Raw genomic sequence first — 17,410 nt, 5'->3', positions numbered from 1 at the left:
TTGAGCCCTAACTTGGATAACCCCAGGCTGAAGAGCTTTACATGGAAACATTCCTCCTCTACGGGACTTCCTTTCTTTTCCACTACTTCTACAGTTTAGCCAACAAACTGATAAACCCACCGGTCCCTCTGCACAACTGGGGCAAAGAGAGCAGCAACTGCACAATTTTAGTGGGCCACCTCCCTTGGAATGCTGCCAAAGGAGGCATTGCTAGAAAAGAAACTGGGCCCCTGCTAGAAAAGAAACTGGGTCCCATGGGAGGTTTCATAAGGCTCTGTGATGGCATTTTGACAATCATAAGGCTTGCCTCCTTCATTTCTTTAACTGAATGCCTTGTTGTTGTTGTTGTTGTTCAGTCGCACAGTCGAGTCCGACTCTTCGCGACCCCAAGGACCAGCTCCCGCCAGGCCCTCCTGTCTTCCGCTGTCCTCTGAAGTTGGCTCAATTTCATGTAGAAGTAGTGGAAAAGAAAGGAAGTCCCCTAGAGGAGAAATGTTTCCATGTAAAGCTCTTCAGCCTGGGGTTATCCAAATTAGGGCTCCAAGTATAGTTTAAAAGCAGTTCCAAAAGCAGCTTTTGCAGCATGACAGTGGATCTTGTCCATTCAGGGTGCGTGGTGTGAACATAGTGTGAATGCCTACTTCCCCTTCAACCATGGATGCAGAATTCCCCAAAATTTATTATCTGGGATCAAAGGCTCCAGAACAGGCCTAGGCTTCCCACAGTTGGCTACATGACAAAATGATGGATCACCTGGACTAAGGCCACCCTACTATCCCATGGCCAGTGAGAACTTCTGTTTTGACACATGTTCTGCTATTGAAATAGTCTGTATAGTGCTTAGTGAGGTTTGGCAGGACTATTTCTTGGCTGAGGCTAGATGGGAAAGTTGGCATCAGTAGCACCAGTGTTCGGATAAAGTGCCTCCATGGTGACCAGCTGTCACACTTTCATCCCAACTAATTATCTTGCTAACTAAACTGACAAAACAGAAATGCAGCAATGGAAAAATGAAACTCCACTGGGGAATTGCTGGAGGTAAAAACTGCAAGAAAGCTACCCTTAGCCTGAGCTCCCCTCACATTTTACATAACGCCCTCAGGTAGCAAAGTGGTTTGAGCACTTCATTTTGTTCCTGCAGGTTTCCATAACAATTGGAATATCTTACCACACCAATCCAGTGGGTTGGAAACAGCTTGGGAAAGACTTTCACTGGCCCCTGCCACACGGGGGAAATTGATGCGGCCAAAGTGTGGCTTTGTAAAGCCGCACCAAAAGAAACACGCGGCAGCGGGATCATACGGATCCCGTGAGGCGCCGCGCAGTTGCTCCCCGGCACGATCAGATGCCGGGGAGAAAGTCACAGAAGGAAGTGTGAGACTGCCGGCTGCGCATGTGTGCGCACGCGCAGTTCGGCTGGGAGCCTCGAATGCTCCTGGAGACAGGCGCGCCGGCGATCCCATGGCCGCGCTTGCTGCGCCGTTTCAGGTAAGTACTCCTTTTTTGCTGGTTCTTTTTTTCCGCGCATTTTCGGCCTGAGGGGCTGGATCGGGGACGGGTGTGCGCCGCTTCCCAGATGTTACGGTGTGATCGCGCCCGTTTGCTGTGCCCCCGATCCGTCCCTCTTCTGGGCCAAATCCTCCCGTGTGACCAGGGCCACTATATCATTATTAGTGTACAAACAGCTTTAATAGTATTTCCAGTAAGAACCATTCCTTACAAGTAGGTGGAAATTAAGTTCTACAGAGCCCCTGATGTAAAAGGTTAGGATAAAGTTAGAACTGAATGAGTAAATGGTACCGATGATGAAAAGAATACCAGTCACTAACCTTCATATATAGTGATGATATGAGGATGGCTGAGAGATGACATGATCTCAATCTCCCGTCTGATGTGAACCATATCTTGTTCATCCTTAATTTTGTCCTTACGGATGGATTTTATTGCAACCTATAAATTCAGGAAATTGATCATTACACTTGGAACAAAACAGATGAAAGTAATCCATTAGAAGAATTCAGAAAATAAATACAGATGTTAGATGTTGGAAAACATGGAATGAACAAAACAAAGCTTTGAAATATACACCCACAGGCCTTTCCTTTTTATTGCACTGACAAATGTAGTCAATGTTGCAGCAGCTGGTAGTGTGGTTTTGAGATCTTTATTTGTAATGCCTTTCATTTTACAGATAATACGATTTTTAAAGCATAACACAGGTCTATTCATGATCCAAATGAGATTAAAGTGTTGCTACCTAATGGGAACAAGCTAACTCTTGATCTAAATCTACCATCATCCTAGAATAATTTTCATGAGGTATTAGGGATACCTTATGGTCTGCACTGCATTATTGGTCACAAAATATATGGAAATTAATTTGGCAATTCTTATAAGAAGGAAGAATTCCCAAAATGATTTCTCCTTCACATATTGAAAGTAGCAAGCTCTGACTCACAAAACACATATTACAATTAATGTCATTAGTCTTTAAGGAGCCATTGAAGTTTTGTTTTGTTTTGCTACAACAGAGTAACATGGTTACACCTCTAAATTTTTCATCCACAAAACCATGTGGGGAAGCAGCAGTTCAGTTGTCAAACTTTGTTTCCTAAGCTAATAGTAAAAGAAGAACACTGATGACACACTCCAAAACTTTACAGTGTCTCCTGATTGCTTCATATAAATGTAGAATAATATGGACAATATTGAACTCTGTGATTCCAGTGCCAATCAGAGAAATAGTATCTAATTACTACTTTTGGGTGTCATCATGACAAAGAAATTTATCCAACATACTGAATAAATTCCAGAGGATAGGACTTGCAATAATAGGTTTAAATTAAGGAATGGGAAGGTACCGGCTGGATATTAGGGAAAACTTTTTTTACAAGTAAGAGTTGTGCCACAGTGGAATCAGCTGCCTAGGGAGGTGGTGAACTCCCCCTCGCTGGCAGTCTTTAAGCCGCGTCTGAACAAACACTTATCAGGGATGCTCTGGGCTGATCCTGCATTGACTGATGAGGTGGACTAGATGGCCTGTATGCCCCCTTCCAACTCTGTGCTTCTATTATTCTGTTGTCCTCCAGCTCCCCATAAGGTCCCACAAACAATTCACCAATATCTGATGATTCCCTGCATGAAAAGACAGAGAGGACTAGGAACATAAGAAGAGTCCTGCTGGATCAGACCAGTGGTCCAGCATCCTGATTCACACAGTGGCCAACCAGTTCCTCTGGAGGGCCAACAACAAGGCACAGAGGCCAAGGCCTTCCCCTGATGTTACCTCCTGGTTCTGGGATTCAGAGGTTTAGTGCCTCTGAATGTGGAGGTTCCCCTCAGTCACCATGGCTAGTAGCTATTATTAGACATCCTCCATATATCTTTCTAATCCCCTTTTAAAACTGTTTATTCCTGTGGGCAAGGTAGTATGGTATTATCCCTGAACATCCTGAATGAAGGTTGTCCACAAAGACTATTGTAGTTTCAATATAAATCAGGAGACAATGAAATGTATTTTATTTATGTGGACAGCATATGATGGAGCCTCTTGAATGGTCTGCTTAACATAAGAAGTTAAGATTGAGATATTGAAATAACTGGAAGAATCATCCACAGGTGACAACAGGTCTGATAACTGCCTCATTAAAGAGCCTTGTTTACAAGTTACAGTGAACATATAAACCACATACCATGCAGTTGTGGACAGGTTTACATCGGGACCACACAGCATAGCATTCAGACAAGAATAAAAGAACATGAAAGACATTGCAGACTGGGCCAACCTGAAAAATCAGCTGTGGCTGAACATAGCCTAACTCAAACAGGACACAGTATTTTATTCTAAGACACTGAAAGGCTGGACAACACATCCAATTACCATGTCAGATTACACAGGGAAGCCATTGAAATTCATAAACATAAACACAATTTCAACAGGAAAAAAGAGAGTTTAAAAATAAATAGGGCATGGTTTCCTGTCCTGAAAAACACAAAATGCTCTACTTCTTACAATAGCATTACAGATAAGATTAGAATTTCAATAGCCAATCCATATGCAAAAGAACCTCATCAGGAAAGCTCCTCCATTAGCATGTCACAGCCTGGGAAACTCCTCCAAGATAATGACTCAGCCCTACCACACCTTCCTGAGTAGATATAAATTACCTGCCTACCATTTTTCTTCTCACCTTGACACAGAGAGTACTGCATCTTTTGTGTTATACCTCTGAGGATGCCAGTCACAGCTGCTGGTGAAACATCGGGTACTACAATACCAAGACCACAGCCATACAGCTCGGAAAATCTACAACAACTGATATAAACAAACTGTGTGCAGAGTATACTTGGCAACTCTAACTTGCATTCTGCACTATAGCAGCATCTAATTTTAAAATGCTAAACAATAAGAAATATTCAATATTATTTAATATCCATAGATCAAATATCTTGTGGACTGAATCTTAATTCTACACATCTGTGATGTTCAGTTTAACAGCATGGACATAGTAAAGTATGTCTATCTACTATAATTTAATATCAGGCTGCCTGCTGCTGAAGCATGCAAGCCCTTAAAACAGCTACCTGTAACTACATTTGCTCACATTTATTCCTTGCTGCCTGGCCTTTCCTACCCTTCCCCTCCTGTTGTTGCCACCTCCACTGCCAAAATTCAGACTGTGGCAGAACCAATCTTGTCTGTTTGTTTGTATGATATGTTACTCAGTAAATTGCCATATAAACTGATGGTGCTGTACAAACCACCATTGTATTATATCTAATGGTAAACCAGGTGGTTTATGCTAATCATAAAAGCAACAAAAACAGTCACCCACCAACAAAGCAAGAGTTTCTACAAACTAGTAGGAGTTTCTAGGAATTTAGAGAATCCCCACATATACAGAAAAATATGAATCTGTAAATTAATGCCCCCCCCCCCAACAGCCTGATGAGAACTGGACATGTTCTGTTAAGAAAAGTTAAGTAGGGGGAGATGTGGGGGAACTGGCCAGTTCAAGATACAGAGACTGGAGGGGAGAGGGGGTAAATTTCCACACTGTTTATCCCACTCCATGATTCTGCACATGCCCCCAACTTGTTCCTTGTAATCGGCGCTTGAACATGAACTTTGCTATCATAAAGTTACCACAACAGGGCATCAACGACGTCAGGATATGCCAAAGGGAATACAGAGGTTTGCAGAATTTATAAAGGACATTTCCCTGTCCAAAAAGAAAGTAGACTGATGAAGTATGAGAATGCTAATTGTTCTCAGAATGTTGAGCGCAGCTGAGAGTCAGCTAAGGTGAAAAGGAAAAATAGAAGGAAATGAAGAAACTGGTATGTTCAGCCCTTTAAGGTTTAGTATCCTTGAAGAAGAAATTTGGGTTACAGGGGAGGGGATTTCATTTCTACCAAACTTTGGGGGTGAACAAATGCTCATTCTAAGCTAACACAGCAAACACCCCATAATGAGTCCACTATTTCAATATTTCTGTTTCAATAGAAACTGAGCAACTCATATCAGCCAGCATAGTTTTTTGAACCCTGCACTTTCATGTCCTTTGCAAATTCATCAGTCACTGAGTAACCATATCCTTCCTGCATCCTTCCTCAATCATGCAAATGTTCATCTTCTCAAAAGGCACGGTGGGAACAGAGGAAACAATAGCCAATATTGCCTGTCAAAAGGCACGCCTACAGACGGCAATGGAGATGAAATCAGCAATATGATGCAACACTAACCATTCACAAAGAGACAGGGGGGCTTACTATACATTACGATTTCCTGAGGTCCTCCCTGGGTCTGTGCAATCAGACAGATGCCTGAAGTTCAATGCTGGGAGTTCATTTTCCAGACACACACAGGCGGGCCTGATTTCATGTGAGAGGAGAAGGGCTTCAGCCATCTCGCCCCACCGCCAAACCAATGCTGTTTTCCTGACACGGAATGGTCCCATCAGGGAAACCTAGGTATGCCCTGAAAAGTACTGGGTTCGCCACATGGAAGACTCGGACGACGACATGCATTCGCACACGTTTATTGTACTTAACACAAGACTACTCTAACAGCCCGATAGGGCCAACTATATACATGCCCACCTAGCACCCCCTAGTCCCATTGGAGGGTTTGAATTTCCCGCCAAGGTGGCTATTGGTTGGTGCTGGGGGAACTAGGATCCTCAATTTCCTTTGTTCAAGTGAACCAAGCTCCTGCCTTTGCCCCGGACCCCTGGTGGCGCCCCGGGTACATAACTTGCCCCAACAGTCATGTGGTGCCTCCACTGAGAGAAACAGTGTCTCTCCTGCCCACACAGTGGAGGAGGCTGAAGCCACTTCTTCTTTGGGCCAGTAATTGCCTGGGAACTGAGTTTTCAGCCCACACTTGCAACACACATCTTATCAAGAGGACCCAGAAATAAATGTACCATGTAATTAGGCCCCGGATGCCACAAAAAAATCAAATTCACAGGCAACCCTTTCTTCTTTTTTGAATTAGATTTTTCAAAAAAAAAATACAAACTTGAAAAATAATACAATATCAACAGTGTAATGGAGCTCATACTCCCATCTACAGAAAGCAAGAGTGACATTATAATAACTCATAAGATAGATAAGGAAATTCTTTTTGTCTTATTATCCCATAATATTATAAACTATATCCAACAGTCAATAAATTTCACTGAACATTGAACATTATTTCTCTGGACCTTCTGATAACATGTCAATTTAGTTAACACCAAGGCAGAGTTCCACACCCAGTGGAACTATTTACTCTCCGAGAAAGATTTCAACATTTTCCATTTTGCTGCTATTGCCATTTTAGCAGTAGTAAGTATGCTGAAGACCAACTCGACATCCAGAAGGGTGACTGCCTTTTACATAACCCAGCAAAATAACTTTTGGATCAAGGAGTATATTACAGCCCAACATTTCATTAACAAACTGAATTACCAATTTCCAAAAGGGCTGAATTTTTTATCATGGCCAAAAAATGTAAAAAAATAGATGACCCACACTGCCAGCACTGATCCCACATAGAATCATAGAATCAAAGAGTCAGAAGGGGCCATACAGGCCATCTAGTCCAACCCACTGCTCAGTGCAGGATCAGCCTAGAGCTGTTGCTGTATGCAGTAGCTCACCTATGTGGAGTGAGACATCACTGAAGCAAACTTCTAAAAAATTCTTTTAAGCTTGCAGAAATACGTTTAGTTACTACACAATCCCAGATCCACTTGCATTCCTCTAAATCATTATTGATCTGTAAGTGCCTATTCCATTTTCTAATGTAACTTAAAAGAAGCACTTTCTAGTCTTAGGAACAGGTAATCCTTGAATATGCATTTTCCTTTAAAATGCAAGATGTCAAACACAAAGATTTAACAGTCACCTCTTTAAGACCAAATAATTAGGTTTGTTTTACAATCATTCACACCCCACAAGGTTTTCCAACACTTGGCCACGGTTATCCGTTTACAGGAGGTAAATAACTCTCTAGTCATTCCACCACTCTCTAATATGTTGAGCATCCCTTGAGAAAGAATCTACCACTAGCCTTATCACCGGTCTATGTTGATCCATGGATCTTTGTTGTCTGCTCTCAGAACTGCAAATACTGCCTTAATGAATCTTCAGGATGCCAGCAGAAAAAAGTGAAACACATAAATTCCTATAAAACTAAACCAAGTCTAAATTGGAATATTTTTCAGGCAAAAAGAACCTAATGCTATATTTCTCATAACCATTCAAATATTTTTTCTGCAATAAACATATGATTATTAATTAGTCAGTTGTTGTGTAGGATTACATGGCTTTTTTCAAAGCAGCAGTCCTGGCAGGGCAAACACAACATTTTCTTGTCACTCAAACTGCAAGTTCTATTGCTGAACAATATAGTTTTTATTCAGCCTTATTGCATTACAATAACAATGTGTGTAATTAGGTTGTACATGTGTCATACATAACTAATCAGATAAGACACACACACTTTTATGAACTTTTACATCTAAACAGTGGCTGTGGCCAGGGTGATTTTTTAATCAACCTCAGTTCATAAACCAGGTATTCCTCCTACTAAAACAGAGAGACTTTGCCATTGTCATTCATGTATTTGGTGATTTAATGTGCTTTTCATGCAGCTTCCCTTGAAGTCTGTCCAAAAACTTCAGTTTAGTCCAAAATGCTGTTTTACATTTTGATGAGAGAACAGAAGATACTATATCTGAATTGCAACAGTGCCATCGCCTATTAGTTTATTTCAGAGCTCAGTTTAAGGAGCAGGTTTTGACCTTTTAATCCCTAAGCAGTCTTGGTCCAGAGTGCTTTCTCCCATATGAGCATTCCCACACTTCACGATCTACCAGTAAGGCCCAGTTCAGGACACCATATCTTGTGGGTACTTGACTATTATGAGAGTAGGGCCTTTTCAATGGTTACTCCATGGTGTGGAATATCCTAATGGTGTAAGTAGGGATCCCAAGTCCCCCCGGGGGGCGGGGAAACCCCCGCCCCAGAGGCCCGTTCCCTGGCACCGCCAGATCGGGCCCCAGGGGGAACTCCTCCTCGACGTGCGTGTCACCAGGAAGTGATGTGCGCACGCCGGGCACGCTGGGGGGGGGCCACGGCCATACAAGGGAAAACTCAGCGTGCCCGGCATCATAACATCACTTCCTAGTCCCCCGTGGAGGAGGTAAGTGCCACTTGGCAACCCTAGCTGTAAGCCTACTTGGCCTTACTACTTGACTCAAAATAATAATATACTTTATTGTCACTGTACATAGTACAACAAAATTAAAGATGCAATCATTTCAGTGATCTACAACATATTCATATACACTCACACACCATTCACAACTGTCCCATAACTCCCTTAAGGTTCACATAACAACTTACATCCCTATTTTGAAAGTGGGGTCTTTAATTACTGAACAGAAGATTTATTTGCCCTCTGATTCCTCATCCAATATGCTTTGTTGTCATTTTATTGATTATTGTTGGGGTTTATGTGCTGATTTTAACCATTTGCTTATAAGGCAATATATAAATACTGAAAACAGATATTTATTTTTTCCATCACTGGAAATTTTTTAGGAGTGGTTAACGCTAGCGAAGTTATTCCTTCAGTAGTGATGCATTTTTATTCCTAGCACAGGAAGGCTATGCTTCTGTACAGCAAGGTACAATCCCTTCTATTCTATGGGGATTTGATAACACAGTGCCCAGTACTGCATCAGTGTAATACAACTGTGGTGCTAAGAGGGAAAGCCAAAAAAACTAAGCTATTCTTTCTTGCTTCTTAAAGTCAACCTTTGGCTTAAGCCTTAAAAGATCAACCGTTTGGTTTACAACATCCTTGTTAATAATGAAGATGGTTGAAATTTTAATCATAGCAAGAAAGACTCCTGATCAAGAGGAACAAATGCGTAAGCAGTTCCAAAGGGGTGGAAGGCAGCTTCAGCTGGCAGACAAAGCTTGATTTTTCTTTCTCTCTCATTTCCTTCACTGGGAGAGGCTGCAAGTGCATATATGCTCTGCATGAAAGGAGGATGTGGGTGGCTTTTGGACCAGCACATGCATTCCTGAGAAAAAAATAAATATAGACATTGATAAAATATGCCTTTTAGTATAAAGCAGCCCGGCATTTGGCTCTCAGAAAGAATTTTAGAAAGACTTTATTGTCAAACACATAAGGGAGCAAATTCTTCAACATTTAGGGTCAGTGAGGGGTATCATACCATCTTGGGAAGGCAAGTCAGTCTGCCTGGATCTTTACCCATCTCCCAACTTAACACAGAATTAGCTCTGAGATTTTCATCAGCTATAGACTGTGCAAAAACCTCAACCCTGAGTATTTGAAATAATGAATTCACATAAATGTTAACAATACATGTTCTTTCCAACATCTTTTAAAAATCATCTGCATTGTCTATAGTCCCAATCCTAATGTGAACTAAGATCTCCTTTCAACAGTTCTAAAGCAAGACAGTGCACAGCTAAATTATTTTGTCCCATTGATTTCCACAGAAGTATGCATCATTATACACTGAATTGTAGCATAACTATCCTTAGCCAATCTAGGAACATTTATCCACAATTCATTTTCACACTTCAAGTTATGTTTCGTTACTTGAATGTCATTGGGTCGGACCCTAGAGATGTTCAACAGATGGAAAAGGGAAGAGAGGTAATCTCACTGCATTCTCCTGATCCATATGTCTGTGAGGGTCTCCAGAACCCCATAACAGCAGCTTCTTATGGGTAACAGTGGGCTGCTGGGAGAAAGGAAAGGCAGGGAAAGATCAGCTTCTGACAGAGAAATGTCAGAAGGATCCAACATATTATCATTTAAATAATGTTCAGCATTTCACAGTCTTTATTTTGGCTGCCCCAGAAGCTTTCAGCAAATTCACCAGAAGATAAAAAACATGCTAAGAGTACAACTAAGGAGTTCATCTTTTAGAACTGTTTTTACAGTCCCCTTCTAGCCTAAGAATGGGTTTGTGAGATGCATTTTAGACTGTAAAACATTTTACATGGTTTTTATGCTCTGTCTGGGCTCTTATTTATTATTTATATTAATTTACAAAATTTGTGCCCTGCCTTTTGTGCCCTTGCATGGGAGTGATATGGTGCCTACTATGACCCACTCCAGTCAACAGCCTGGCTACAGCGTTCTGTACCTATTGAAGTTTCTGAACACTTTTCAAAGGCAGTCCCATGTAGCCCACATTGCAGTAATCTAATCTAGATGTAATGAGGCCATGTACCACAGTGGCTGGAACGTTTCTGTTCGGGAAAGGCTGTAGCTGGCTAATCAGTTGAAGCTGATAAAAGGCACTCTTGGCCACAGCTGCCACCTGTTTATCCGGTAGTAGGCCTGGGGCCACTATGGACCTGTTCCTTCAAGAGGAGTGCAACCCATTCAGAATGGGCGACACCTTAAATCCTGGGTCAGAAGTTCCACCTACCAGTAGCACTTCTGTATTGTCAGGATTCAGCTTCAGTTTATTAGCTTCAGTTTATCATCAGTTTTGGGTTGCCACCCATCTGGCCTCAGATGACACCCCCCCCCAAAGTAGGGCCCCCAAAGATAACTGTAATGGTTGGCCAGGTTCACAATGGTGTAGGCAGTCCTTCTTAAGTATAAACAGTATAGTACCATTAAGTTCAAACTGTCTCACTCGATGTCACAATAAAACATGCTGCTATGGGTCTCCTATGTCTGAAGAACCAAATTAATGCAAAATGACTAGCATAATATAATAACTTTGATCTTAAGCACAGTTATACCCCTCTGAGTCCACTGAAATCAACGGGCTTAGAAGGGTGTAACTGTATTTAGGACTGCAATGTAAGAGACTGAACTGTGAATCAGGAAGCCCCTTGTTCATATTTCAGCCCTAGAATAATCATGCTGACCTACCTGATAGGAATTGTTGATACAGTGAAGCACTCTGAACCCATAAATGTGCTATATACATGCTAAGTATCACTATTATACAAGATCCAAATGCATTTCATCCCAACATCAAAACACTAAGGGACTTTCTTGTAAACACCATAAATACCACTAACAGAGCTCTGTTTATGAATTTAAACACAAACACATTCAAATGAAATATAAAGAATACTTTCCAAGTTATACTTAGACTTTTGTAGCCTTCATTTGCTGACATTCCAGTTATGGAACGGATGCAAAAGCTAGGCAAACTGGGCCTGTACAGTATAAACCTCAAGCACCTATTATCTAATTTGAAATATATATTTTTAATGAAAGCATTTGCCCTTCAAGCAGATTCCTTTCTTATAAAACAATTAATTTATTCTGTTACTATCACTTGCTAGAAGGGTCAAAGTGCACAGAAGTTTGGCTAGATAACTGTTTGTTAAGCCATGCATATCAACTGCTCAAGATAGCATGTATCAAGATTTGCTTAGAAAACCCATTCAGCTCCTGTGAGAAACTCAAAATACTGTTCATGTTCTTCTTTTTTCATTACCACCACTACAGATCACAAGAAATTCTGCCTTCTGGAAACGCAAACATTAATCAGAATTGAATCACCAAACTGAAAGTTTTATTGCTCACTGGATGGGCAAAAACCCAGCAAGTTCTATATTCCTAAACTGCCCAGATGGCCAAGCATCAAGTGAGACTTAGTAAAGAATTAGAAAAAGAATTGGTAATGCTTTTTCAAACTTTAGTCCAACTTGATTTAATTCCGTATCCGTTACTTATTAAATAATGCAGAATGGCACCATCAAAAGAAAGCATTAAAGAAGTTTAGTCTGGGTGACTGGCAGACATTCAAAGCAGATGTCTAAACCACCTCAGAAATAATTTAATTATTACTTGAAAACATGTCTAATCTAGGAACAACAATTTGATATAATTTCAAAAACTGTTTATCATCTGAAAGGAATTCCAATCTATTTTTGCCACGTAATTTTGGTATGCAAAGGGGGGGGGGAGTAAGCGGAAGGATGTATCCTTTTGACAGGGGAAAACATACCACTAGTATTGGAAAATGTATTTTCCAGTGTGAGATAAAAGGAGATTTAAAAACAATAGCTTGACAGCAGCTTCTTCATTGTACATAGATTAGATATGTAAAATTTCTGGAACTTTTGAAGCCATGGGAAAAAATGTTTTTCCCCTAGGAAATTTTTTTGAAATGGTCAAAAAACTGAGAAAAATGCAGTATTAGTGTTTTTTACAGATTGAAAGTCCCTTTGTTACTTTGGAAACATAAAATGCAGTGTGCATACTGGCTTAGCATAAAAGTATCATGTTTGATATATTAAAAAATACATCTTACTAGAAAATAATAACAAATTGAATTTACTTTTTTATTTTTGTTACAAATGGAACTACAAGGTACTGAAATGTAAAGAATACCTGAACTATATGAAACCTACTTTCTAGCAGTCTTTTGAGGCCTAGCTGAGAGGATAGAAACAGATCTACTAACTATACCAACAAGATGAAGCCCACAAGCAAAAAGGAAACTGAAACATTTTTCCTTCTCTTGTGACAACTGCAGTGCTCCCTAGAGACAGAAATGAAACTTTCTCTTGCATTTGAGAACTATATCCTCAGTATTTTCTCAGTATATGAATTGTATTCCAGCATTTGCTTATCAGTGTACAGGAATTGCAATGATTTGATACTCTACATAGTCTTACATAAAAGTCTTCATGTTGCATAGTTTTTAAGAAATAATATTGGAGGGTTAAATATAGTAACACTTTATCATAAACATTATTTGTCATTGTTAAAGAAAATATTCCATAATTCTTTTTTTTTTTTTTAATTTTCTGGGGGGAAATGGGGGAAATGGTTTTTTACCAATTTTTCCTTTCTCCCCTCCAGGCCTTCCTGTCTCTAACATGGATAATAACAGAACAAAGTTTGTGTCCAATGACACCTTTAAGACCAACAAAGTTTTATTCAAGGTGTGAGCTTTCGTGCACATGCATGGAAGCTCATACCTTGAATAAAACTTTGTTGGTCTTAAAGGTGCCACTGAACTCAAACTTTGTTCTGCTGCTTCAGACCAACATGGCTGCTAGGCTTGCCAAGTCCCCCCGGGGGGCGGGGAAAACCCCGCCCCAGAGGCCCGTTCCCCGCCGCCAGCAGATCGGGCCCTGGGGGGAACCCCACCCCCAAAGCACGGGACGTGCGCGGTGTCAGCACGTCACCTGAAAGTGATGCGGGCGCGCCGGGCGCACAGGGGGCGGGGCTGTGGTCGTCCGAGGGAAAGCTCTATGTTTTTCCATTGGGTAACCGCAGCCCCGCCCCCAGCGCGCCCGATACAGCCGTGTCACTTCCGGGTGACGTGCTCGCATCGCACGCACGCGCTTTGCACACGCGCAGGCACTCCCAGAGCAAGCCAGGAGTCCCCCGCTGCAGCTTAAGGTAGGACCTGGCAACCCTAATGGCTGCCCACTTATATTTATGGATAATAATACTTATATATGTATTTGTTTATAATACTCAGATTTCTCTTTTGGCAATTCAGTGCCAAACTGTGTCAAACCATAAGTCATGCATGGACTTAAAACTGCTGAGATAGTTCAGAGAACTTTTCTTTGTTTGAAAGGGAGGTGGGGAGAGTTAAGGCTAGATTAGTATCGTTTGAAAATATCTACTTAAAGCCTTAAAGCCAGATCATATCCATGGTGATGTTGCCTCAGAAAGAATCACACAGTAGAAGTCCAACTAAAGTGTATTGTACTGAGGAATAATCAAGGGAAGTCATTTAAATATTTCATACCAAGCAATTTGTACACAAGATCCTGCTAATTTAAACCATGGGCTCTTGTCCTTTAGATTTTATTTGCTTTTTTTTTTTTTGAGGGTACTTATTTGTTCTTCTTTGGCTGCGATCACACGTGCCTTCAGATCCGACATAGGTGCGAATGCCTGATGGATCTAAAGGGTGCGATCAGACAGCAACATCTGGGAAGCATCCTGCAGACGTCGGCAACCTGTGCTGCTCCACCACAGAAGTGGAGTTAAAAGACACCAGGGAAAGTCCAGCTCTAATGGGTTCCAACGGGCCATGGACGGACTTCCCCCGTCTGATCTCGCAAGCACACTCTCATGCCATCGGGATATTCCACCCCAGCTTGGTGCCTTCCCCCCTTCACGGTATGCGCATCATTATATACTCCATAGGGGGCCTTCAGTGCAGAGATGCAATTCCTCGTTTATGTGCATGGGAAACAAATGGCCCCAAAAAACCGACTCACCTGCAGTTGCGTCACTACACAGTGACGGGCTAAGCCCGCAGCTACAAGGAGATGTATGGTCTCGCAACTGCGTGTCAAATTCCTCGGGAGAAAATAGCCTTGCTTCCCCTCCAACTGGTGCATGTGACCACAGCCTTTGGTATTTCCAAAGATTAATTTTCTGTTGTCTGACACCAGCATTTACATAATCAGGCACAGAAAAATATGCCAGAGGATTATTATTCAGGCACTGTGCATCTTTCTTTTGAAACAGACCTCATTTTTTTTTTTTAAAAAAAAGAGGACATTGCACAGAATCCATAGAAACTACAACAATCTGTTCCAACCTTTGACTCCATAGCACATCATGTTATCATTATTATTTATTTAATTTATACTGCACCCTATCCCATAAGTGGGCTCAGGGCAGCTTACAACACAAGATTCATAAAACAATAAAACCAATAAAACAACAGATGGCACAATAAACAATAACAGAAAGGACCCTTGCCTCTTGTCAGGTGAATAAAAGCTCCAGTGCCCAAGTAATGTTATTTAAGCACCAGGGCACTGGGAAGGGGTCACAAACATATTAAAAAACATTATTTTTCCTAAAACTGGAGCTGATTTAACTGCTACCGCCTCTAGAAAATGCCCTTCTCTCAGACACTGAAAGGCCTGCCTATACCAAAGTCAAGATTTATTTGCATAAACTGATACACTCTGTGCTTGCAGGGAACCAGGATGCTTTTATGTTTATGTATTTCTACTGCCCATTGCCAGTTTTTTATCAACAGTGGTGATTCAGCAACAGAAGAGGAATTAGTGACTGAATAAGAGGAATATTTCATCCTTACTATTGTATATAGACTCAAAAAAGCCAGTGGTGCAAAACTAGAGGATTTATGCTGTTCTTACATAAGCCAAAGGATGGGAGGTACATTAGTAACACCCTTCCTACTTTCTGTCATCACCATTATGAGGTAACAGGATCTATCTATTTCCTGAGCACTGACCTACTGTGAGAATTACATCCCCTCATTGTTTGGTGCCTCCCATACTCTACTGTGCAAATGCAGTTTGTCACAGATAGCTAGCTAGCTAGCTAGATAATAGATAGATAGACAGACAGACAGACAGACAGACGATAGATAGATAGATAGATAGATATTTCCAACATATCCTTTTAGCAACAAGTTCCTGGATTATATGTTAGAATCTAGAAAGAACTCCATCTCGTCCTTCAATTAAGTGATCCTGGGAGGTCTAACTATGTCTAAAGGACTCTGTTAAAAACAAAAATATGATTAGTATGTTCTAAAGTATCCAACAACACTTAACAGATCGGAATTGATAATTTTTCAGGTTGCTAGTCCACAACAACAAAGGTACACTTACCTGTAACGGATATTCACTGGATGGTCTTCTGTGCAGTCACACAGGGCAACTGCTCATGTGCAGGATAGCCACAGGGATGTGTGACTGCACAGATGATCTCTCAATCAATAGCAGTTAAAGGTATATCCAGTGCTTTTCATCTTCATGCTCTCTGTGCAGACCCACATGGGAGATAAACCAAATCTCTTACCAAAAGTCAATAATGGATTACCATTGTGATGGGCCAAATTATACATTACAGATTAAGCAGATTAGGTCTGTGTCCTACATAACACCTTAAATAATGATTAGATGTGAGTTCTGCGCATTGCTCAATTTGGTGGACTTTCTTAAACTTGAATTTGTCCTGCAGAGCTTTCTTTCCAGGCTTGGATTTAAGCTTTGTCTTTTTTGCAGGATATTCAGACTGGGCAGGAATATTTCCCAAAGCAGATTTAATAGAATATTTCATATTAATTGGACCCAAAGAGGCATGCAGCTCTGGATCCACAGAGTGCAAACTATTCCATGGACAAAACTTTGGGAGTTTTGATTCCCGCTTCAAAGCCAGAAGAGCCATGGTCAACTGAGAAAGTTGGTCTGAGGTGAAAAACAGCCTTCTCATGGGGTTGCAGATTTAGTAGTGCCCATTCCTACTAAAGCTTTCTCCAAAAACAGCTGCCTGAAATCAGGGTGACCTTACACTCCTCACTTTAGGTGCAAAGTGTTTGCAGATAGAGCTTGTAATGTTGTATCTTTCATCCAGGCAAAATAGGAACAGTATGTAGTCATCAGATTCTGCCATTTTTGCTTCACACTATGAACATTTTAACAAGGTCATGAAGTCAAAGAAGGAAGAAATGCAAAGCTTCATATTTTTCTTCTGAAAAATGTCTTTAGAGCTCATACACTGCTCACACAATCAAAATACTCATAAATGTCTTCTCTTCATGGTGGCAAAAAGGGATAAGGTGTGTTTCAGTAACTGCTTTTTTCTTGTTCCAAATAAGGTAACCACCCCAAAACTATACATGGGTAGACAATTCCCACTAACTAGTCAATATTTTAGCAGAGAAACCCAGAATGGGTGAGAATTCTTTGCCACTTGTGATCTGGAAGAGAAGAGGATTATTCATATGCTTGGATTAATACTATTAGAGGTGGACTCCAAGTTATGTCAAGCAGAAGCCATTTGTATTGTACTGTGTAAGAAACTTTGCATTTCATTTTCCGGCATTAAATCTGCCCTTTAGAGAAATCTCAGATACAAGTCAACGCATCTGTCTAATGGAACATA

General features: G+C 41.0%; 1 protein-coding gene across 1 annotated transcript in view; it reads right to left on the bottom strand.

Moving 5' to 3' along the window:
• NUAK1 (NUAK family, SNF1-like kinase, 1) overlaps positions 1-17,410 on the bottom strand; it is an 80,679-nt gene that overhangs the window by 37,380 nt on the left and 25,889 nt on the right. The window contains exon 2 of the mRNA XM_015427594.1: positions 1,830-1,950. Within this exon, the coding sequence (XP_015283080.1) occupies positions 1,830-1,950 (121 nt within the window). The remainder of the gene's footprint in view (positions 1-1,829; positions 1,951-17,410) is intronic.

This window comes from Gekko japonicus, unplaced genomic scaffold (assembly GCF_001447785.1).
Source record: "Gekko japonicus isolate JY-2015 unplaced genomic scaffold, Gekko_japonicus_V1.1 scaffold28, whole genome shotgun sequence".
NCBI lineage: Eukaryota > Metazoa > Chordata > Lepidosauria > Squamata > Gekkonidae > Gekko > Gekko japonicus.
The sequence above is the reverse complement of the archived record's forward strand: the minus strand, read 5'-3'. Positions and strand labels throughout refer to the sequence as shown.